This window comes from Sphaeramia orbicularis, chromosome 11 (assembly GCF_902148855.1).
Source record: "Sphaeramia orbicularis chromosome 11, fSphaOr1.1, whole genome shotgun sequence".
Lineage (NCBI taxonomy): Eukaryota > Metazoa > Chordata > Actinopteri > Kurtiformes > Apogonidae > Sphaeramia > Sphaeramia orbicularis.
Window position 1 is genome coordinate 18,455 of NC_043967.1, and position 26,030 is coordinate 44,484.

At 39.9% G+C, this 26,030-nt stretch overlaps 1 protein-coding gene across 1 annotated transcript; it reads right to left on the minus strand.

Moving 5' to 3' along the window:
* Positions 1-3,277: 3,277 nt before the first annotated feature.
* Positions 3,278-26,030, minus strand: LOC115428693 (transmembrane protein 64-like). Its single transcript, XM_030147862.1, is given in 4 exon segments — positions 3,278-4,125; positions 4,127-4,294; positions 12,927-13,082; positions 24,511-26,030. Coding segments are annotated over 4 exon segments (1,059 nt in total). The 5' UTR covers positions 25,222-26,030; the 3' UTR covers positions 3,278-4,101.

Here is a 26,030-nt window from a genome sequence, read left to right on the forward strand (position 1 = left end):
GAAGAACCAAAGCCTTTGCCTCCACTGTAATAAAACTGCTCATAATTCCACAATCTTACCACAGTTTGCAAAGTCCCAGTTAAGGAGCTAAAATATTATGGAGTGTCCACGGTGGCCGATCAAGTTTGTCCTGTTTGATTTTTGCATTCAACATGGCAAATCTTCCAGTTTATTCCTACTTTGGAACAGAAGAGCAGCGCTAATTAACACTTTGTTTGGAGAGTAAGGAGAGCTTTCCTGAAAAACTCACTGTTGTTAAATGAAAACCATGGAAAACAAAACAAATCTCCCTGTTTCACAGATCTGAAACACGTGATAGACTTTGAAATCATCTCAACAAATGACAAAAACATTCAGTTGAAGTAAGAACCTGCTGAAAAGTCTCAAGTTGGGCTTTAATGGCTTCCACATGACAACAGTGACACACTGATTTTTTTTTTTATTAATAATCAATCGATCAGTTGTGTGACTCTCCAAAAAAGCAGAGCTGAATAGCTGTCCTGCTTGCTCATATCGGTGTGTCTCTTGACATCGCTTTCACAGCATAGGCAGCACAGAAATGTCCATCAGAGGCAGCGGGAGGTAAAAGGCAGGTTGAACACTAACACAAACCTAGGAATGTTGATAACCAACCTTACACTTAAACATGGATCAAATCAAATTGATTTTTTGTTCATTTCTAAGAGAAAAATAACTTTACAAAAAGATCTTTACCATTGTAAAGCAACTTCCAATACTCTAAAAATGTCATTAGTAGAACTCATCTGATGACCGCAGATCAGAAACAGGTGGGAGGGTACGGACAAAGACAGCAGAGATACGAGCATGTACTCTGACAGTGTGAACACAACATATTTCATTTTTCAAATTATTTTGTTTTATTATTTTTTTTTTTTCAGTTTAACATAACAGGGTCTTTCATGTCAGTGCCCTTAGTTAAGGTCATCATCACTCCTGAGATGTATTATTAATGCTAAAAATACATTAAGATTTTGGCTGCAACAGGACTGCCGTTTTCAAAACAAATCAAATTTTATTTATACAGCGCCAAATCATAAAGTTATCTCATGATGTTTTACATACCGAGTTGGTCCAAAACCAGACTCGAAGCCAATTTACAGAAACCCAACAGAATCCTCCAGGAGTAAACACTAGTGAGTGGTGACAGTGGAAGGAAAAACTTCCCTTTAACAGCAGAAACCTGGAGCAGACCCTGACTCCTGGAGGATGGACGACTGCCTGCCTCAAGTTGATAACTTTTCTAAAACCACATTATGCACACATTCCAAAGGCCTGTCTGAGAAGAGGAGGGTGTTGATCCTGGACTGGTGGGATGTCGTCCACCCTTGTCCCCAATAGAGCATGTGTGGGGCATCTGGAAACCACAAAGACCCTGTAATGCGCACACTTTAAGACTCCTTTGCATGAAAAAATTTGACAAAATGAATCCTGAAATACTTCATTACTTAAAGGTGTCGTATGACTTTCGACATTAATTTTTCCTCAGTATCTGTAGCCATAGCCTAAGTATCAGGAATCCGTTAGTCTGTCTGTGATGACTCACCTGAATCTCTTCCCTCACAGAGAACAACTGAAGTGTACCCTACCATAAACAACCATGTGTTTACTAACAGAGCCAGTAGGTCAGTCGGGCATTTTAGGAAATTTGTCACAACGTACACTGTGGGAAGTGGAGCTGTGTGGCAGCTGCGAGGAGCAAAGAGGCAATGAAGCCGTTTCTATGTTTGCGGCTGCTGCGGCCAATAATGTGGCTGAGTGTAGCTCCGCTTCCTACAACGCACGTCGCGACAAATTTCGGAAAACACCCGACTGACGTACCGACTGTTAGTAAAACAAATGGACCTGTTCACGCTGGAGTACACTTCAACACTGTTCACTGTGAGGGAAGAAAATCATGACCAGACTTACGATTTGTGATACTTCAGCTATGACTTGGGTTTTACAGATATGATGAAAAATTGGTGATGAGAGTCGTATGCTGCTTTAATGAACATCTTTAAAGTGTTGTGAAAAGTAAACAGAAACCGTCCTAACTTCTTTGGAATGTGGGACAAACTGTTTTAAACTAATACAAATCATGATGTGTCCTGTAGTGTATCTTTTGTACTGTATGTTAAAGGTGATCTACTGGTCACGGTATGCCTTCCACTGTCCCAGCTTTTTCTGATTTGGAGCCATAGTTTTTGCTTTTTGTAATTATTGCTAATCTCAGACTGGAAGGGGCCCTTTCAACCAGCAAGCTGTGAAAAAATATTTAGCTTTTAAACAACTCTACAGTTTTTTGTTGTTTTTTCCTACTGAACTGACAGCATGAATGTTTACCGGGTGAAACAATTCACAAAAATTAACATGAAAAATGGAAAACTTTGCCAAAAACATGGCACTTCATGAACAAATCTAGGGACATGAGGGTGTAGATATTTCATATAGGAAGCCCTTATTATTCCTCATTCAGACTCAGTCTGAGGAGCAGCCATCACAATAATAATACATGTCATACAAAATAAAAAAGTATTCTCACATTCATCACGTAGTTGTGTTTGATTGTCATCTTCTGAGACACATCAGTTTGAACATTTGACCAGCCAAGTAAACCCTTCCTACTTATCCGTATTAAAATAATTTCTGTCGGTTGTAGTGGGCTGTGCAAAAATAACAAAAACAAACGAAAAAAAAAAACCCTACAGCATGAGCGCTTTGTTGTTGTTGTATTAAAAGCTAAAAACACAAAAAAGTTCACTTGTCAGTCCTATCATTATTAACAAAGATTACGTCATATGTCCCCTCAGCTCAGGTGGGGCCCATGTCCCAGCTCTGATAAACATTATTGTATTATGGCACATAAAAATAACAGCCTCTTTTTCTCATCTAGCATATCTATCTGTACCCTAAGCAAACAGACTTGCATTTGGGTTATTTCATATGCATGAGCATTTCTGATTAATTTGGTTTCAGCACTGAAATATGACATTCATGCCATTTTGCCACCGTTTTTTCAATATATTGCACAGAATTTTCAAAAACCATCTTAAACAAGAGCTATGCAATAGTCCTAACAGATACTGTCACAGCCAAGATAAAAAGAAAAAAAAATACTGCTAAAACTCTAGGAAATCAAATGTAAGTAGAAATTTTTAGGAAAAGCTTAGACATCTCAGGTTTCAGTTTGGTGTGGAAATATCTTCTGGAGCACAACATGTGGAGAGTGGCTGTGCTACTGTGGAAGGTGATGGTGCCGCACTTCAACTGTTTTTTTTCTTTTTCCTGGCAGAACATTCCTGAGTTTCCTGCTGTGAAATCTACTCTCATCTCCAGGTGCTCTTATCAAAACTACACAAGTGCTAAAAAAAACATGTCCAGGCAGAAGCAGGCCTGGAGATTTCAGCTGATGTGGCCATCGCTGGCAGAAATCACACAGGCAAACAGAGAAGCTGGTAATACTCAGCAATAGCTTTTTTCTCCTTCCTCTCTCTCAGTAATGAAACAATAAGACACTTAAAAAATTAACTCTACTAAAAAGCCAAATCTTTTACAAATTTTAATAATGCCCTTATTATTTAAGGTGAATTAGCACTGGATGTCAATAAATTAATCCTAAGATCACCCGGAAATACACAGAACAGATGGTGAAACAAAGGTGCATAGGTTAGCATTCTTTTGACACTGAAAAGGATTCCTGGTTCCCTAGAAAGCTCCAGATTGCACATTCATAGAGTTAACAGGCAGTTAGCGCCAAGCTATTTATTAATGACTCACTGACTGACTCAGGCGCCTCAGATAATCTCTGAACACCACTGCTCTTTGACACCTCCTGTAACAGAGTTAAGGTTAATAAAAATAAATAAAACAATTGCTAAAATTAAAAAAATAATCCCAAAGTCATACCCAGCAAAGCCATTTTTGAGCATTGTTTCACTCATGAGCTCAACAGGTGCATGATCCTGCAAACTGAAGAAACATCATACCGACTACAGTGGCAGAACCAGAGTGGCATGTGTCACCGGACCATCAGCTATGCAGTCTTTCAATTTCTAACTGCAGCACGGTCTGATCTCTCGTAGTGGGATATTTTTTTTGCAGCTAAACCACGTTGATGCAGTTTCCCGCTGCTGGTCGTCACCCTCTTGCTGCAGTAGCTGAAGCTGCTGTGATTGGTGGAGGAGCCATTCATGTGCGATGACTTCAGCTCCATCTGACAGGCGGTGATGGCTGCATTGAGCTCCACCTGAGCTCGATGCACGACGTAGAACATCAGGCCGATGCTTATGATGATCTGTGGATAACAGAACAGTGACTTAAGATGCTGAACTCAAACCACATACACACATATATCACCTCCTAGAATTAGCACAGGGACATACAGGGTGGGGAAGCAAAATGTACAATATTTTGAGGCAGGGATTGAAAGACAGTGTATGACCAGTTAGTTTATTGAAAGTCATGAGAATTTATTTGCCACAAGAAAATGTCCATAATAGAAAATGTTTTATTCTATGTGTCCTCCTTCTTTCTCAATAACTGCCTTCACACGCTTCCTGAAACTTGCGCAAGTGTTCCTCGAATATTGGGGTGACAACTTCTCCCATTCTTCTTTAATAGTATCTTCCAGACTTTCTGGTAATAGTTTTGCTCATAGTCATTCTCTTCTTCCATTAGAAACAGTCTTTATGGACACTCCAACTATTTTTGAAATCTCCTTTGGTGTGACGAGTGCATTCAGCAAATCACACACTCTTTGACGTTTGCTTTCCTGATTACTCATATGGGCAAAAGTTTCTGAAAAGGTATGGATAATAGTGTTAGGTATGATTATGACATCAGTATATGTTTGGGTTCAAAACAACTGACGTAGTGTCTGCTGAGAAAAAACAACTAAATGTTCATTGTACATTTTGCTTCCCCACCCTTTACAGGATGAACCACTACTGTATACTGGTTTCCATTTTCCAGGATTTGCACATACTGCTACACTGAAACATAGCTGAAACGACAGTCGTAACACTTGAAATCATCAGGTGCAAATGATATAATGCTGTTCAACCAAAGCCTAACCCTAACAGAGTAGTTTGAAAACAGGCATGTGGACACATCTATGAAAACAGTGACAGAGTACATACTGCTCATATGGACTAGCCCTTGACACACATATTACCGTATTTTCCAGACTATGAGCCGCTACTTTTTTCTCACTTTGAACCCTGCGGCTTATACAATGATGCAGCTCCAGTATAGATTTTTAGGGGCTAACGGCCTCCAGGGGGCGCTCTAGCACAAAGCACAAAAGCGAGACAGACAGGTGGAAGAGGTGATGAAGAGGAGAAGTTTTAAGCTGAACTTTGAACAATCATTTTGCACAAACCCTCATCATGGAAAACACACGAAGAAATGCATATGATGCAGCTTTGAAGTTAAAATAAATCGATGTATCTGTAAAGAAGGAAATAGAGCTGCAGCACAGAAGAGACAATGAGAGATAATGGAAGAGAGATGTAGGAGTGTGACGGAGCCTTTCTGAGGATGTTTAACTGAAGAACGCCGAAGAAGACGACTGCAGTGGTTTAATGAGCAGAAGGAAGATGAAGAGAGAGATCAATGACTTTTCTGGGTTTTTGAACCAGCCGTTTTACTGCTGTGTTACAGGCACTGTTTGGAAAAAAGCAGTGAAGGGATGGAAATAAATATTTAAATATTCTTTCTGTTTACCATCTTTCTGTGTAAGTATCTCATGTCACAACGTGGACACCTGCGGCTTATAGTCAGGTGTGCCTTCAGGTGTGGATTATAGCCTTGGAAAGTATGGTACATAGAATGATGAGGCCAGTGAACTTTTATATTTCTACCTGCTATGCACTGCAGAAAGATTTTGATTTTGTAATGTTCACATCATGTTTTAAATATCTGATGGGTCACACACATAAGATTAATCTCTTGGTATTATACCTTGTTGTTGTGGGACATTTCAAAGCATTTTCCAAATAAAAAGGAGTTCAGATCTTGACTGCCAGTATTAGTTGATGAAAGAGAAACCGTGTGGAGTAATGTAGAAAAGTGAGGATGCAACACCTGCAGATGAATCTTGAATTGTTAGCAGGTGACTCTTATATGTGGCCAGTAAATATTCATCCCTCTAGTACTGACTGAATATGTTAAATGTATGAGTCTTTCTACTGCAGAGTCACTGAAATTAACTGAATCACTGAAGGTAACTTTATCAGCACTTCTAGATAGTATTTCCCACCATGGATGTGGCCAAAAAAACCTGTGTGACTGAGGGCCAGCTGTCAGTTGTGGATACTCACATAGTCTTTAACTCTGACCCCTGTGTGAACCTGTCACATGGTTTGAATCCCTGGTCACAGACCACTCACAAGAATTAGATGAAGGTGAACAGGTGTCAGAGATGAGGTGACCGTTTGGAATGCCCTTTGAGTGAGCTGAACAGAACTACGGGCATATTTCACATGTCTATCAACATAAGGCTTAGCATTTACTCTCCAGACACTGAAGAGAGACGCTGATGTAATAGCTTTTACATAAGGCATTATATAAGCCCCAGATATCTGACAGCTCTGGTGGACTTTGGGTCTCATTGAGCAATAGTTTCTTCAATTTCCTACAACATTTTCTTTGCATTTTCTCTTAAAATTGAAAGTGTGTCTGCAACAAAATTTTTAGACATTATAATTGATGACCAGTTAAATTGGAAAAAGCATGTAAACTTACTAAGATCAAACATAGCCAGAAGTACTGCTATAATGTATAAAACCAAAAACCTTCTAAATCAGAAATCTCTCCATATATTGTACAATTCTGTTGTTCTTCCATATCTGAACTATTGTGCAGCGATATGGCATAACAATTGTAAATCAAATATTAATTCTATATTCTTACTTCAAAAAAAGGCAATTTGACTTGTCAATCAAGCACAGTACCTAGCTCCAACAAATCCCCTATTTATAAAATTAAATGCTCTAAAAGTACACGATCTTGTCAACCTTAATACTCTTATTATAATGTCTAAAGCCCATGAACATATGCTCCCCTACAGTCTACAGGAGATGTCTGAGCCCAGGCAAAGGAATTAGAATTTAAGGGGAACTGAAATCTACAAGAAAATGAAGTGTAGAACAAACAGAAAAAGCCAATGTATCTGTTAGAGGGTTCATCTGTGGAATAATCTGGAGCAAAACTTAAAAATGTCTTCTTCAGTTTGTGCATTAAAAGGATGTATAAATCCACTATAATAACAAAATATAGAACATTATAGAAGTACGCATAAAATATGATATAATTGTAGTTAATTGGTTATCATGATAAGATATTAACATATTTATTGATCATTGTATTTGGAGTAAATATTTAAAGTGCATATAAATATTATAGTTTATATTAAAAACGGTTGATTATGCAAATCTGATTGTGTGCGAGGTGACTAAAAAAGTGTATGTGAATGGTTTGTATGGATGTTTTGTGTTATTCTAAAAATATACAGAGGAAAATGTGTGTTAACCAAGCAAAGAAAGCGGATCTAGTTTGATTATTAGTTTGTAAAAAGGGGGTGGGAGTCAATAAGTTATACTTCTTCCCACTCCTTTTTGAGCACAGAAAAATTTTATTTATTTATTTATTTTTTGACCATGTTGTATGATTCTATGTTATCTGATTCTATGTGCTCGAAATAAACTACTAGTACTACTACTAAAGTTGCAATGCAGGGTAGTGTTTCTTTCTTTCTTTGTATCAATGGGCAAAACTTCAAAAAATACTTTTCAGCAAACTGTAATTCAAGTAGTCTGAGAGGAAACAACAATAAAAACATTTCTCTGGTCTCCTTGGCCATTCATAGTTGCTTCCAAACAGGTATGGGGGTTAAATATGATTAACACTGATGAGTAACAGTAAGTGCCATCACTGTTCAGATTCAGTCAGGCACAACTCTACTTCCCTCTACCACAGTGGGGTGAAATGGAATCAGCGTCACCTGCTTTTATATTTAGTCTTTGGATTTGGAAAGACAGAGGAGAGCTGTAGAGGGAAGTTGTGTATTTTAATGTTTTGATCTCAGCTCCTCTGGCTTTGAAAACAAAACACAACTTAACTGTTCTTCATCACCCAAATCTGCTAAGTTTCTACAGAGCCCAACGGAGATGTTTTAATAGTCTTGCCTGGGAACAACAGACAAACAGTATTTCCTTATCCCATGAATTTAATAACCCATTCCTTATCATTCATCTCAATTATATAGTGTAAATATTAGATATGATATTCATCCTTTTTATGTTAAACAAAAACCTGTTTCCTTTGGTTGTATAAATACGTGTGGAGAGATTTTTCCATAAGAAATTGTGCTTTGTATAGTACTTCCTGCTTGAGGCCCAGTAAGCTCAAATTATAAATATGTGAACAAAAACACCATTCATCAAACAAAACACTGGACTAAATTCTGAGGGTGTGGTGCAGAGTTACATAACACACATATCACCATCTCCATATGCAGATGACTGCTTCGGTGTGTATGTTGTGTGACGGCCTGTCACACAATTGTACAGCCTCCTCTGGCCTCTGCTCTCCTAACCCTAAAGAAGGAATAAATGTTCCCTACTGTCTTGGGCCGACTGCAACAAGTGTTTGTGCTTTTCAAATACTATGTTTATCACTGCAGTTATGAGCAGAGCTGGGTAAAATAATCAATTTGATCAATTTCACTTTAATTTTGCGTAATTAATAGTGGATGAGATGCAGAGGTGTGGCCAGCTCTGTCTGGCGGGCCCCTCGGGCAGATGGGGCGTCTCAGTCTTGTTCACAACAGTTCTGGTGTGGGTGGAGAAAACCTCTCCACGGGAGGTCCTCCCGGTCTCAAACTCGAACCCGCAGTGCAGAGGAACTGGCCGTCCGGTCGGCGCAGGCTCTCCGAGGCGGGTCACGGAAGCCGGTCGTTCTAGGAATATTAATTTGGACGGCTGAGTGTGGGGTAGTAATAGGAATAGGAAGAGTAAAGCGATTAGGAATTGGATTGTTGAGCTGCAAAAGCAAGGCCTCTTGCAACGCACCATTGCTGCTGAACTTGGACACAGTCAGACAGTCATTTTAAATCCACTGTCTGGAACTGATGTCCATTTTTGTTAACCTCCCTTGCCATCCATCCCCAAATGTTTTCAGTTAGATTTAGATCAGGGGAACACAAAGGAAGGTCCAAAAGAGTGACGTTATTCTTCTGGAAGAAGTCCTGTGTCAGGCAGGCATTGTGAACTGCAGCATTGTCCTGTTTTTCAACCCAGTCATTACCACACAGATGAGGGCCCTCAGTCATGAGGGACCCCCCCCTGCAACATGTCCACATAGGCAGCTGCTGTTTGATGCCCCTGTACAACCTGAAGCTCCATTATTCCACTAATAGGAGAAAGCACAGATCATGATGGCGCCCCCTCCACTGTGCCACCTAGAAAACATCTCCAGTGCTCTAACTCCACAGTAACACCCCCCCATCAATTAATACTGAATTGAATTTATATCAGATTGAATCGTGATTAATCAGTTCAGAAGCTTATGAATCAAAATCGAATCAATTAAGGAAATTGGCCATGATACCCAGTCCTAAACCTGATCATCAAAATTCACTGCCTGGCCAAAAAAAAAAGTCGCATATGTAATATTTCACCACACCGCCTTTGGTTTTGATTACTGGAGACAATCATTGCTACATATTTTTTGCCACATAATGCACATGCAGTGTCACAATAATGTTCAGAATATTTTTTCCATCCATAGTTGCATACATTTTTTATTACTGATGATGGAGAACCAGACATCAAGTCTTCATCACATCCCAAATTAGAGTGTGGACTTCATGGAGGCTACTCCATGTGTGTAAATGATGTCTCATTCTCCCTGACCCATTCTGTCACAAGCCTGATGAGTCTGATCAGTCCTGGCATTGTCCAGTCTTTTTGATGTTGAAGACATACAAGGCTACTAGCTGCAGTTACAGTTAAATAAACAGCCTGGCCAAAATACTTAACTGTCTAGATTTAACTGAGCAAATACTTCAGATCCTTCCATTGGTAAGTACTGCAGTGGTTAATAATATGTCCGCTATAACAGTTTATTTAACTCTAAAAAAAATATTAACTTTTCTGTGACACTACATAAGCATTAGCTATGTGGCAAAACAGATGTTTCAGTGAATGTCTCCTGTAATCAAAACCACAGGTGGTGCAGTGAAATACTGCATGTCCAACTTTTTTTTGGCCAAGCAGTGTATATATTCAGCTCAAGTACACAACAAACAAATGTCTTTGATGAACACTCAATGTCACAACGCTCTATAATATTGTAAGATCTGCACCTTAATATACAAAGAGCCATGAGATGATTGGAGTTGTGATGTGAGTTACATACAGTGGCTTGCAAAAGTATTCATACCCCCCGACGTTTTCCACATTTTGTCAAGTTACAACCACAAACATAAATATATTTTTATTGGAATTCTATGTGAAAGACCAACACAAAGTGGCATACAATTGTGAAGTAGAAAGAAAATGATACATGATGCATATTATTATTATTTTTTTACAAATAAAAAACTGGAAAGTGCAGTGTGTAAAAGTATTCAGCCCCCCTGAGTCAATATTTTGTGGAACCGCCTTTTGCTGCAAATACAGCTGTAAGTCTTTTGGGGTATATCTCAACCAGCTTTGCACATCTAGAGACTGAAATTTTTGCCTATTCTTCTTTGCAAAAGGTTCAAGTTCAGTCAGATGAGATGGAGAGCATTTGCGAACGGCAGTTTTCAGATCTTGCCACAGATTCTCAATTGGATTTAGGTCTGGACTTTGACTGGGCCATTCTAACACATGAATATGTTTTATTTTAAACCAGGGGTCTCAAACTCAGATCCTCGAGGGCCGGTATCCTGCATGTTGTAGTTGTTTCCCTCTTCCAGCACACCTGACGGTCGTTATCAGGCTTCTGCAGAGCTTGATGGTAGGCTTATCATTTGAATCAGGTGTGTTGGAAGAGGCATACATCTAAAACATGCAGGATAGTGGCCCTCGAGGACCGGAGTTTGAGACCCCTGTTTTAAACCATTCCATTGTAGCCCTGGCTTTATGTTTAGGGTCGTTGTCCTGCTGGAAGGTGAACTTCCGCCCCAGTCTCAAGTCTTTTGCAGACTCCAACAGGTTTTCTTCCCAGATTGCCCTGTATTTGGCTCCATCCATCTTCCCATCAACTCTGACCATCTACCCTGTCCCTGCTGAAGACCCCAGAGCATGATGCTGCCCCCACCATGTTTGACAGCGGGGATGGTGTGTTCAGAGTGATGTGCAGTGTTAGTTTTCCGCCACACATAGCGTTTTGCATTTAGGCCAAAAAAAGTTCAAGTTTGGTCTCATCTGACCAGAGCACCTTCTTCCATGTTTGCTGTGTCTGCCCCCCCCCCCCCCCCCCCCCCCCCCCCCCCCCCCCCCCCCCCCCCACCCCCACCCCACACACACACACACACACACACACACACACACACATACACACACACACACACACACGGTTTCTGGCAAATTGCAAACGGGACTTCTTGTGGTTTTCTTTTAACAATGACTTTCTTCTGTCCACTCTTCCATAAAGGCCAGATTTGTGCAGTGCATGACTCATCGTTGTCCTGTGAACAGATTCCCCACCTGAGCTGTGGATCTCTGCAGTTCATCCAGTCTCCATGGGCCTCTGGGCTCCATCTCTGATCAGTGCTCTCCTTGTTCGGGCTGTAAGTTTAGGTGGACGGCCGTGTCTTGGCAGATTTGCAGTTGTGCCATACTCTTTCCATTTCTGGATGATGGATTGAACAGTGCTCCGTGAGATGTTCAAAGCTTGGGGAAATCTTTTTACAGCCTGACCCTGCTTCACACTTCTCCACAACTTTATCCCTGACCTGTCTGGTGTGTTCCTTGGACTTCATGATGCTGTTTGCTTACCAATATCCTCTTAACAAACATCTGAGGCCATCACAGAACAGCTGTATTTGTACTGAGATTAGTTTACACACAGGTGGACTCTATTTAGTCATTTGGTCAACAGTTGATCTTTCAGCAATCGTCAGGCAACTTCTAAAGGCAATTGGTTGCGCTCAGAGAAAAGGGGGCTGAATACTTTTGCACACCACACTTTTCAGTTTACTATTTTTAAAACAATATTAAAATCATGTGTCATTTTCTTTCTGCTTCACAATTGTATACCACTTTGTGTTGGTCTTTCACATAACATTCCAATAAGATATATTTATGTTTGTGGTCGTTGCGTGACAAAATGTGGAAAAGTTCAAGGGGTATGAATACTTTTGCAAGCCACTGTAAATACATAACCCGTACGTTAAGTTACATGTACTGTATGTCTGTGAGGTGGCTGGGTCTCAGTTGGTAGAGCAGGTTGTCCACGAACTGAAATCCCTGACCTCCGTCTACATATTGAAGTGCAGACAGGGGACTGGAGCAGGACACTGAACCCCAAGTTCCCCCAGCTACTGTTTCACTGCTGTTTGAATGTTGCATGTACAGGTAAATGTGACGCAGCGTGAAGTGCTCAGAGTACCGTTAAGGTAGGCAGGTATTATACAAGTCCATTTACCATGGGTCAACTACCCTTGTATCATGATGTATTTACGAAGGTCTCCAAGTTTCATAGGAATGACAATAACAGATAATAGTACACACCACTACAAGGACGCATCTCAAAACTGATCTTAAATACATTACTAAACTTAAAAAGTGTATCTATAAAGTAAGAAGTAAGACACTATATACAACAAAGCTAAACATACTGTAGTAGAGTGACACATCCAATAATCTCCTGTCATGGCTGTCTTTGACACATCAAGACCAAAAACCAAGGACACTGAGAAACCACTGGTGGCTCACCTGCAGGCTGAACACGAAGTACCCACTGACACTCTGCTCAGCGATGACATCCTCCATGGTGCGAAGAGTCGTGCCAAGGTAGGAGTTGAGAAGCTGTGTGGGCAACAGACCCACAGAAGAGGCCACCAGGTAGTTTGGCAAGGACACATCTGTGATCTGAAGGCAGAGGCACAACATAACATAAGAGATAACAGTAAGATCCAATTCAATTCACTTAGAAATCTTAGCATTAGAACTGATGCAAACTCAGTCAATTCCTGCTTCAGTGGGATGTGCAAGCTGGCCCACTTCATAAAACAGACCAGGCCAGTCAAACAGTAGGACTGAAGGATGTGCAACAACATATGACATGATCATATTTTGGCATTGCAATACGAATCACAATTTTAAGAAGACTGGTTATTCTTCATTTTCAGTATGAGAGTCAAACCGCTTGAAGACCAGCCACACCACAGCCAGAGGAAACAGGTAGAATTAAACAAAAGCAGACAACTGCAACCCAAGCATTTAGTAAAGGCACTCTGTCTGAGGAGAGGAGCAAGTACGTTCCACAATTATCCTTTTTTGGAGTGCCTGGATTCTTCTTCTTCTTCTCATTTTGGACTCCTTCCTCCATCAAAGACCACCCAATACACTGATTACCAGTTGAAAAACCAGAGCTACCAACCATCTGTTCTGTAAGCCTGGAGGATTATTTGAAACAGGCATTTCTTCATTGATATTTTGTTCTGTATTTTATTTATTTTTTTTTTTTTACTTTTCATGATTATTGAGAACTACCTCAAAAACCAAGTGCAGTTTAGTTTTTATGTTCAACAGTGCACTTAATCACAGTGTTGTTGTTTACATTTTAGTATGTTTATGTTCTTGGCACACGTTGGCAAAGTTGCACAAACTAAATTAAAAATGTTCTGGAAGGTTCTTTGGGCTAAAAAATTTTTTTTTTTACTTTTAGGGCTATGTTTTAAATAGAGAAATTGTTTGGTTGCACTGTTCAGAACCTGGCAAGTTAATCTCAACGATCAGTGTAAAGAATTGTGATAAAATCAAGATCGTGATTTTATTTCTTAAAAATCATAATATGATAATTTTGCCATATTGCCCACCCCGAAGTGTAATGGTACTGAACTGACTTTTACCAACCTTTGGAAACTTTAATTTGAGGGTGAGGACTATTGCTCCCCCTCCCCAAGACCTGGGCCCAGATCGGCCCGACCTCGTGACTAAATCCGATCCGATCTTCTAAAAAAATGCCAGATCAGCAGCAGATACAATCTTTAGATCAGATCGGGACATCCCTATTTTAAGCATTCAAAAATTTGTCGACAATTCAAAATTTCTCAAAACTGTGAACAGACTTTGTAGACATTGTCCCAAGGAAGCTACACATAAAATTTGAAATGAATCTGACCAATAGTTTCATCAGAGAAGATGTTTGAAGAAATTGCTAACAAAGTGGAAGACGATGAAGACGCTGCCACCGGACACAGTGCTTTTCCAAGAGCTCATGGCCTATCAACCGTGAGCTAAAAACAAAACTGAGGCTCTATACACTGGGCTTTTGTACACATCGCTTTTAAAGATTCTGGGCTACAATGACCTGATATGGATTCGGAAAAATCCTGACTGGAAAGCTTCATCTGGTGCAATTACCTTCAACTATAATGTCCAGCTCAGTGTCTTTTTTCATACCAAAATACAACCGCCTAAATACACAAGTGTCTGTGTCGCTGTCACCTTTGATCCCTTGATGAAGCCGCTGTGTGTACATCACCAGCAGAATGTGGATGTGACCTTGGAACTGTGTACTCTGTGACAACACGGTGGCTGATAGCATGTTATTGCAAGACACTGCCTGTGCCTAAGTGTTATCAGCGCTTTAAAACGTTCATACAGCCTCAATGTCTCCTCATAGTGATAAATCTCAAACCTTCTACTCCTGTTATCACTGATAAGGGCTGAGGCTTTTGTTTGCTTAATGGACACTGACATTAATTACCTGCTTCATCAAGCCAACGTGATTAGTCGACCTGTTTACCTCCAAATTGTTTGTATGGCATTTGTGTAACAAGGCATTCTCTGTCACAGATTAGTGCTGATTTGTAAAGCCTACGTGTCTGAAGTCAACCAAAACACTTTTGGCTGAGACATATGAGCCTATAGCAGAAGCAGCAGCAGTCAAAGAAGATCAGGAATGCACCGTTTCTTTCAGCTACTGTATCATCCCCAAGTTGAGGCACACATGTTCTCTGAAATCCCACCCACTCAACTAGGATATAGTCAGCTGTCTTCCATCTGGGCAGGGTAGGGCTAGGAGTCACAGTATTTTTATAACTGCACAGAGAATTCCCACTGAACATTTTTTTTCTGCAAGGCATGCATATCCAGATGATCTAAGAAAAAAAAAATCTCCATGATTTGATCAGAACATGTCTGAGTTTGTATGTGTAAAGAAAAAGAGTTGGATGGACATTGTGACTGTCGTAAATTTCACAACTGCCATTGAGAGGCTTTTTTTTGGACACACACACGCACACACACACACACACACACACACACACACACACACACACACACACACACAGTACTGAAGGGTGCACAAGACCTGATTAAGTATGCTGGCCAGTAGTTAGGCTCCTATAAATCACAGAATGTATTGGCCAAGTGCTTGATCAGCTCATTATGATTGGAGTGCCAGCTAGAAGTGATAAAGTTACGACACTGTCACAAAATACATGTGGCTGCTGGAACATGTTCACGTTGTCCTCCAGAGAATTCACCAACATTTTTCCTGACCTGTCTCATTGTTTTGCTAACTACCGCAGTCTGTGTGTCGTTTTAGGTTACCTGCTATAATGTAGCACCTTTCATTTCAGCAGAAAGAAGCAGGGGGCACAGTGAAATGTAGCCATGGAAAGTGCTTACCAAGGGCAGAACAGACAACACAGAACTCCTCTGTGCAGTAGTGCTGGCCTGGGACTGGATCCACCCATGTTGTGTTTCACCTTTTATTGTTGAGGAAGAGATCGTAAAGATACAGTATCAGGGACTCGTTTCTGGGTTAACACCACTTTTCATGCAATTTGCGGGCTAACGATGGTATACCGAACACAGAAGCTAAACGAACACTAAATCCATTTCTGGGCTTAAAGTTAACACGACTAATTTTTTAACAAACAATGCCTAGCGACACTTGAATTTCCTAATGTTGGAACCATTGGAATCCTGTACAGTAGTTCCCATGGAAACCCACTGCTATCTCCCCACATCGTTCATGGGATGGCCACACAATGTAGGCTATTGTTGGCAGTTTTCAGTTAGGAATCTTGAAACATGCATTACACTTCGGCATACAGATGAATGACTGACGTACTGTGAATCAGCACTGAGTACAGTGAAAAAAAGCACAATGCTAAACATATCTGAAAGTAAATTGAAATGATTTAATTTTTTTTTTTTTCTATACTTTTCTTAATTTTGCAGCATTTTAAAATATATTTTACACTCTTTTCTCTCCCCAAAATTAATGAATATGTTAGCATTATGGTTAGAATGAAGAATTATTATATTCATACATATATTGTAGCGTCCGGCTGGACGTCTAAGGATGACCCAAGTTATTCCACACTGGTGACTGTAACAGAATTCTTAACGGTTACTGTTGGCCATAACCACGCCGAACAACAGGACAAAAAGAGCGTATAGAGAAACTTAACTCTGCTCACACACCAGTTCACTCCCTGTGCCCCATACCGCTCTCATTCAATCACCCATCTCTTATAGCCACACATACACTCACTGCACCACAGTCAGCTAATAATAATAATAGAGAACATTAACACAGCAACATAACCAAATATTACTGCATGTTGCTACAATATTTTTAGTATAACTTAACTTTACTATACATGTAAGAGCTTGTCCACTATTGTTGACACCATAAGGACTCTCATTAAATCTAGCCGCTAGCTCTTGTACTATGTCCTGAGGTAATCTATATCTGGCCATAAATCAACACAGAGAATAAAATTCAGCAAGTGGATCAATCTTCACATGATAAATTTGTTCTTCTCTGTGCAAAATGTCCAGGGAAAAATCTGACATTATCAAAGATATTATGTTTATGTTTATGCATTTGGCAGATGCTTTTTTCCAAAGCGACTTACAGGGGAAAACCAATTAAATCACTCAATCAATCAAATTTTATTGATATGGCGCCAGATCGCAACAAAAAAGTTATCTCATGACACTTTATATATAGAGTTGGTCAAAAACCAGACTCTAAGCCAATTTACAGAAACCCAACAGAATCCTATTATCTATTATCAAAATCCTATTATATTATCAAATTTATGTTAAAAATCTTTTTATATATCAAAAGAAATACATTACAAAAATTCAAGCTGCAAGCAGCATTGGGTGGGACCTGGCACCCTGGCCCAGTTCCGCCTCCCGCCCCCGTCGACACCTCAGCTCCATTCACACCTCTCTGTCCTGGCTCAATGCAATGCAGCAAACCCCCGTTAGAAAATGTGTAGAAAAAAGTCCTGTCCACCTGGGAGTTAAACCCAAGTCTATCAGGTGGCAGTCTGACCACTATTCCACACAGCCGCTGTGAGTATGAATTTGTAACATGGCTACTTATGGAGCAGACACGTGTGTCTGTGTTAAATTCAGTGAGAGACCACCTCTCAAATAAACTGCCATTAATCCATAACTGTACCGGAGTGAATGACAAAAATCACTGCTCACTCTGAGTGACAGGGTCTCACCTTTCTGGTCCCTAAAAAAAAAAAAAAAATCGGATCGGAAGCAAAAAAATCCGGATTGGGACATTACCACTCATAAACATTTCCAACACTTAGACAACCATTTTTATTATTACCATTATTATTATTATTATTATTATTAGTAGTAGTAGTAGTAGTAGTAGTAATAGTAGTAGTATTAATTAATACTACCATCTTAATCATTAGGCATGTGTGTGTGTGTGTGTGTGTGTGTGTGTGTAGGGGGGGGTCATGATGAGGTGATGGGGTGTTTGTTCAAAAAAGGTTGAGGACTACTGTAATAGACTCACACTTCCTGTTATGGTCTACTGCTCACATTTAAGCACGTCACTTCTGTTTTCTATGATTTAATTATTGTTGTTGTTATTATTTTTTTGCTCAGATGTAAAAGAATGAACTAAATCAGATTACCTGTATACATGCAAGAAGACATCGGAGTATTGAGGAGAGATGCAGGTGTGTTACAGTTTTTCCTCAAACTGCTAAAACACAAAAGCCCATTCTCCGACTGAAATACTCAGTAGCACAAACTCATTTATCAAATCAGTCACTCTTTTGGCACAACCTTAAGCTGATTCACATTCTTAGACACAATTTGCTCATCTGTAACACACTTTTTGCAAACCTCTACACACATTCTCACTCTGTAAAACACATTTCTCACTGTGATGCACATGAGCTGCAAAATGGTGAACACAGGAGGCAAACGTTCAACACAAATACAGCGCAGGTGTCGACAAGTAAACATAACTAGTGATGTCCCGATCTGGAATTTTTGCTTCTGATCCGATCTTTTTTAGGATTAGTTTTGCAGATATTGATCCAATACCCCCCAAAGAACCATCAAGAATGATCTCATGACTACATCCGATCCAATTTGACCTTCTAAAAAAAGAGCAGCAGCTGATATCAATCTTTAGATCGGATCGGGACATCCCCAGACACAACGACTCAAATTGAACACATTTTTTAACCCAACTGCACATGACATAAGCAAATTCAGAGTGCACTGGACAACAACAATGGATGGAAACAACCTAAGATGCAGAGGATTCTGTCTATGTTGTGGTTTGGGACAATGTCAACTTATAATGAGACAGATAATCAGTTTTTGTGTAATTTTTTTTCTGTTTTCATAAAGAAAAAGTGTTTTATGTGCCTTTGATCTGTTTCTGAGTGATCTGAATCATTAAAAGTCAATAATTCTGCTTCACACTGTATGACTTCCCATCAATACTCAATAATAACTATACTGATATCTCTAACCATTTCCATGTTATAAGCCATCAAACCAGGCAAATTTTTAATAACTGAAAAATTCATTCAAACAAACAAAAAAAAAAAATTCCTAAAACTGAAATTACTTTGTAGATATTGTCCTGAGGAAACTACATATGAAGTTTAAAATTAATCAGACCAGTACTTCGTCGGAGAAGATGTTTGAAGAAATTGCTAAGGAAGACAACACCGGATACAGCATCTTCGCAATAGCTCGTGGCCTATCGGTTGGTGAGCTAAAAAAAAATTACACAAAATAACAACTCTTCTCAAAACTTTCCCAATCAACAAACATTTGTTCCAAAGGGCAAATTTATTAGCATAATTATGGTTATGTCAGATAATGCATTGCAGTACTCTATGGGTTTGTAACATGAATGCTGCTTGATTACTAAGTTTATGGCAGTCAAAGGCGAAGACACCAACCCGATTTTCGGCGGTCAAACGTCATTGGGCAGTCTGGCGAGGTCGGTGACATGAGTCTGCTTGGTGTGTTCCGTGCGATCAGCCATTGTTAATGCCGTCCCCAGTCTTTTCAGCCGATTCAACATGTGTAATCGGCTACTACCCATCGTTGAGTCAGACCAATCTGACTGGTGGAGGGATAGCCCTCGACTAGTGAATCAGTGAAGGAGAAATTTCCACGTGAATCCGGCTATGCCAAGGTACTTCACACTATTATTGTCTTCTATAATAGTCCACTCACCTGCTCATACTGTATCTGAATGAGTGACAGTCAGTGTTGACTATGGACTTCATTCATTCCATGAAGTGAGCCCTGTTAGCATTGTTAGCATAGTGCGATTTCTCCTTTAGTTTTCACCTGCGACATCTTTCTTCTCCCACAAGAAGAAGACCGAGAGCTGATAACGCCAGTATCTTCTTATTACTAGCCATCTGTTCAACACGTACAACAACCCTTCTTGACTACTCAAAACTCTTTGCTGACAACAGTAACTGATGACAGAGAGCTCTGCGTTTTGGTCTAGAGCAAAGGTGTCAAACTCCGGTCCTCGAGGGCCAGTATCCTGCATGTTTTAGATATTTCCCTCTTCCAGCCACACCTGGTTCAATTAATGATCAGCTCATCATCATGCTCTGCAGAAGCCTGATAACGATGTAATGGCTTCCAGGTGTGATGGAAGAGGGAAACATCTAAAACATTCAGGATGCCGGCCCTCGAGGATCTGAGTTTGACGCCCCTGGTCTAGAGAGATGTTCCATCATTTCCAGTTTTACATCTCGCGCAAGCGCAGAGCGTACGCTCACATCAGTAGTCAATTTGGAGTGTTCGTCACTTTTTTTGACCGTGTCAGGGAGACGAGAGCCAACTGATAAGTTGGGCTACCTTTCCTGGCGACAACTGGCAGTCGGGTTGGCGTGTCTTTGCCTGAACATGATCATCTGTCGGCATTAAAGTGTTAGTCAACATCAGCTTGTAAAGTTTGTGAACTTGTTGTTTTACTGCTGACGAAGTAATGACAAAGAATAACCCTAAATTTATCAGCTAGCTCTCAGTCTAGCTTCTGCACACTGATAATTTAGAAACACAGATGATTTAGTTAGGTTAGAATGTCAAAATGTTTGACTGATCTATTATAGATCTCTGGAGGGACAGACAAGGCCACCACAATGTAAGTAATGAATGGAAACACTGCAGCTGTATATACAGGAAAACAGTGACAGGGTGTTTCATCACTTTGGTCACTCATTCATACTTCATTTGACAAGCTTCATGGTGTTTGAGCTCTGATTAGGATCACTTAGAAAAATGTAACTTGCAATACTATCGGACTACCTGGTTCAACATAATAACTAAAGTACTGAAAAGCTATTTTATTTGGAAAACAATGACACTGACCTCACATTACTGAGAAACAAAACAGGGTAGAATAGAATAGAATAGAATAAAATAGAATAGACTTTACTGTCACTGTGTGTTCAATGAAGTTAGGAGTGCTACGCCAGTCAGTGCAAACAAAATAAAGAAGGCACTGTGCTGGAGAACCAAACACTGCTGCACCTGTGTGCATGGCCATCTTGGATGTATTGTGTTAAACTGCTAATGTCATTACTTATACTTACACTACTGCCAAACACTGATTTTATCCATGTCTATACCATATTAATTTCCTATGTTTGTGAATATCTTCTCATAATTTTATTACTATAATTACTATATTATATTGTTTAACTTCATTTTTGTCTTTTCCCATAAATTTGAGGGTTTTTTAACAGACATTTACAAGTTTATTATCAGAGAATGTAGTTTTTTGCAATTATATTTACTTTGATCAAAATAATAATTTTTTATAATAATTTTCTTTTCTCTATTTTTTTTTATTGACCTAAAGTATCCTTAATACGCTGTCATATAAACTCAAACTAGTTTTTAAAACTTGAAGATTTCAACTTCAGCCAGATTTCTGCTCATGTCCACATAGTGTCACTGAATCAAAACTATCACAACACCCACACACTAGACCTTTAATTTGCAATCTTTACACTTGCATGGTTTCACAGGTTGACATGGAGACTACAGGCACTTTCAATTAATCTGGCAGTTCTGGATTAGATTATTTTATACTGTCTATCATCTTAAGTCATTCTGACTTTAAAGTGATCTTACTGTCCTCTTAAACAATTACACAAGACAAAAGGTTTTCAGAAAATGTACCTCACACATTAAAAGGTGAATCTAAAACAATTAGGTCAAAGCATCCAAACCTCTGACAGGAACATGATCATCAGAAAACCTGAGTAATGCAACATAATCTCCAAAAGCCCTTTACTAGAGCCTAAAAAAACCCAGAGGTGACGGTCAAATAAAAGTTGTTAGCAAAAGCAACAGCCACAAAACCCCTATCTACTGAGCAGAAAAACATTTAACTGAACCAGTCATCTGGGAAAACTTGGTGGTTTTGCAGTGTGCATTTGCTTTGCTTGTGAAACAATCTTATGTCATTTTCTTTTTCCTTTTTTTGATTTTCCTGCTTGGGGCCTGTGCATCAACTCCTGCATGCTTCTGGTTATAAATGCCTTTCAAGCTGCCACTTTGCCTCTTATGGATGTTTGTGCAACTGCTGGTTTCTGCTAGTTTCTGCCTTCAAGAATATTTACATTCTTGTCTGGTCAGATATAAATGAAAATCCTTATTCATTTATATGGAAAACCATGAAATACTGCCTGAAGTGTGGACTGCATTTGGACTGTTTTAGTCCCTACTGCCTACTGATGAGCACTTTGGTAATTTTTCTGCTATTCTACCTTCATGTTTAACCTCCTCAGACCCAGGAAATGTCAGCAACGTACAAGCTTTTTTGTTTTTTATGAAATAGGTGCCTATATTGGAAACATCATGATGCAACAGTTTTTTCAGATGTAGTTTTAAAAAATTTTATGGAATGTCCTTTGTGGTGGACAGTTTTCTTTTCTTTTTTTTTTGGTATAAAGATATGAAACTCAGAAAACCCATAGCTGGGTCTTAGGAGGTTAAGTAGGAGAAATGCCAACGTAACTAGAATAATGTGAATTTGTGCTTTTTGCTGACCCCTATACAACTACATTGTTACAGATAATATTAGAATTTTCAAGTAATTAACTATATTCTGGCCATATTTTAACCTCAAAATATGTCTTTACTTGTACAAATACCATGAATGTCAGACAGCTCTAACTCTGCTCTGCAAATATAAAATATTGATGGGCAAAATAAATGCATTTGAATTTGGAATTTTGAGTCTAGTTGCTCTATATTCAGGCATTATTTAGGTTTGAGAATATTTTTCATCAAACTGTCTAATCTAAGGTATTTAACTGACATAAGCACAATTCCTTGATGTGGTACTGATGAAATACTTCCAGCTCCATGTGAGAGATATTGTATATTCTGCTGCAACTGGAGACAGTGGTGAGACTTTTTCTTACATTACAGCAGGGGCGGCTCCACACAAAGTTCTCTGGGGGGGGACAACTGTTGCGATGACGTCTATGATGACGTGTTCAATAGGTAAAATATTAATAAATAAAAGTCCGATAGCTAACTTTACAGGGTTACATTGCATTGTTCTGTAGGGGTGGAACGGTGCACTTGTTTGTACCGAACCATTATGGTTCGGGCCCTTCGATACAATACGGAGATATATGTAGACTATGAAGAACGCAAACACTCACCGCACTAAAGTCGGCAAGAGATTCACAGATTTGCACTTTGCGGCTCAATAGATCATCGGTCAGTAATCACTGAGACACAAAACATGGCTGTATGCAGCTTTGGTAACACAGAGAGGAAACTACAACCCCGTTTTCATCCAAACAAACGGTCCTTAACGATCAGTAGACAGCATTACCTCGAATGAAGAGCCAGTTAGTGAGCGAAGGTTTAGGGACTGTCTGCAAAGGACTAATCAGAAAATTTCTACATACTTAAAATTCAATAACTTTGCTTCTACTCAGTGAAACGGCACCAGATTTATCTGACACACCCATGAACCCCGTCTGCACACACCACAGCACTCAGATTGGACAAATATCATACACAGATTAGCCAAAATATAATATGTGGTACATATCTGTATTTAAATGGGCCTTTATAGTGTCACCAAATGATGTTCTGTTTACTTATTTCTTCTAAGGGTTTGTTTACATGTTTGCAGGGAGAAATATATATATATATATATATATATATATATATATATATATATATATATATATATATATATATATATACATATACACACACACGCACTCACATAGATATGCTTATCCATTTTATTGCCTGTCCACATGAACCTTGAAGCAGAACCCACACAATATGTACCTGTTTTATTTATCTAAAACAGTTGTATAATGTTCTTCAGCACATCGGTCATGTTCAACCTGACAGAAAATAAATAATATTAAATCAAAAATATCCTTCTGATATCTTCACAACTAACTTATGAATAACAGAAAATCTAAACTGGACAAAAATAGTGATTTGAATTATATCATGGTACATACTGATATCATCTGATCTGAAAAGAATTATTGTGATATGATTTTTTTCCATATTGCCCAGCCCTATCACACCTAAAGGGTTTTACCATTTCGAGGTGTACAGGAGTGGGGTGAGGAGGGTAATCTGCAAGCATAAATTAGTCATCCTGTGTATTCAAGTGTGTCAGGTGAAGTGTAGGAAAGCAATACACTGATAATGCTTTTTTAAAAATGTCTGAGGTTATAATCACATTACCATGTAAATCATGGTTTGGGAAAAAACATTAAAAATTAATTAAATTGTGATACTAGAATTAAAAAGACATCTACAGTACACTGCAAGCATCTAGAGTACCTCAGGCAAAAAACACAGGACCAAAATGTATTATAATCAAAACAATAGATCCATACTGTCTACTTATCACTGTAATGATACTGTCAATCAAACCCAGTCTGAAATCAAAAAGGCCACTGGTGTGATTCTCTGATGAATATTCTTTAAGTTGGATTTCATGAAAAGGAAAAGCTTTCATACTCACCGAGAAAACTGCATTTTGAAGCCCAAAAGGTATAGGTGTGAGTCTCGCTAAGGCCACAACTTTGAGTCCACTTCCTCCCTCCACCACTCGTATGACAGCACTGAGCTGTTCACTGTTCCCAACTTTATTTAGCACCCAGTCCGTCAACAAACGCTTGCAAACCAGGTGTGCAACAAAGGTCCCTATTAAAACTCCCACCATGACAAGCCCCATGCCCAGTACAAAGCCATATAGGTAGCCAGCTGCCACATTGAGAACAATATATCCCCATCCACATGGGAAAGACACGATAATCAAGCCAACTATAAACAGCATAGCTCCCACCAGGCTGTCCATGCTCTCCACCCACAGCAGGAGATCCTTGAGGTACTGCCGCACCAGGGCTACCGAGGAGAAGCACACAGCGGTCAAGATGCACGCCAACAGGGCACTCTTGAAACAACAAGTGGTGATACAACATGGGTGTCTGAACTCTCCGGTGGTGGTAAATGTCGTCACTCCGCTGTCAGTGATGACCTCAGGATCTCCATCAGACTTCCCCAGGCTGTTCCTTCTCTCGTCGAAGGCGCTGCATATCAGGATGTCAATTTTGTCACACTCCTCAGTGGCAGTCCTCTGCAGCCAGCGGTTCAGCTGGATTTGGGTTTTGCCCACTGCATGTTTGAGGAGCTTGGTGAAAAGCTGCACAGTTGTGGACCCCGACACTGCCATGTTTGGGCCTTCAGGTGTGCCTTGGTGACCAGCAGCTGGGATCAGATGATCTGCCCAACCAGGAGGCAGCTCTGTGGTGAGGACTTTGGAGACAGGTTTCCAGTCTTTACATCCAGGACAAGTCCATGTCTAGAAACGACAGTATGTCAAGCCTCAACATAAATCAGAACTTCTAAGAGCGAGGCATCAGCTGTGGCAGGTCATTGCTCTCCAACTGTGTAGCACTAGTTAATAAAAGCCTCCCCTCTCGGTTGCCATTGTATTTCCTGTGTGCCTTCCAGCGCTTATCTTGGATACACCAGCTGAATAACATGCCTGTCCAGTGGCTTAGAGCCGATCATCTGGAAGTGTCTGCCTTCAGCACACGCCATGTTCAGTGTTGTCATCGCTCAGCTCAGCTCAGGACAGTGTGGGTTCAATAAAGTAGCACTAACGCTGTCTACCTCTGGAAAAGCGGTGCAAGAACATCAACTTTTACCACTCAACTTTCATTCCCACCCCGCTAGCGTCGACCCTAGTAGCATGAACCAGTGCCAGGCTAACTTAGTCCCGTTAGCTAACTAGCGCGTCCACCGTTCCATTTCAGCCACTAAACCGCATGAGGTGGCCTTGTGCTCGGCTTCCTGCGGACAACATGAGCGCACAGTTTAGCTAAAGGCCGGGCCTCCAGTGTGGACAGTCCGTGTGCTCCTTATCTGTCAGCTGGAGGATGCTGTTTGTGCCGTCTCCCTCCGTGCACAGTGGATGCTACTGCTGCTGCTGCTATTGTCGCCGTTCAGGCTCCTCATACAGAACACTGTTTGTGTCCC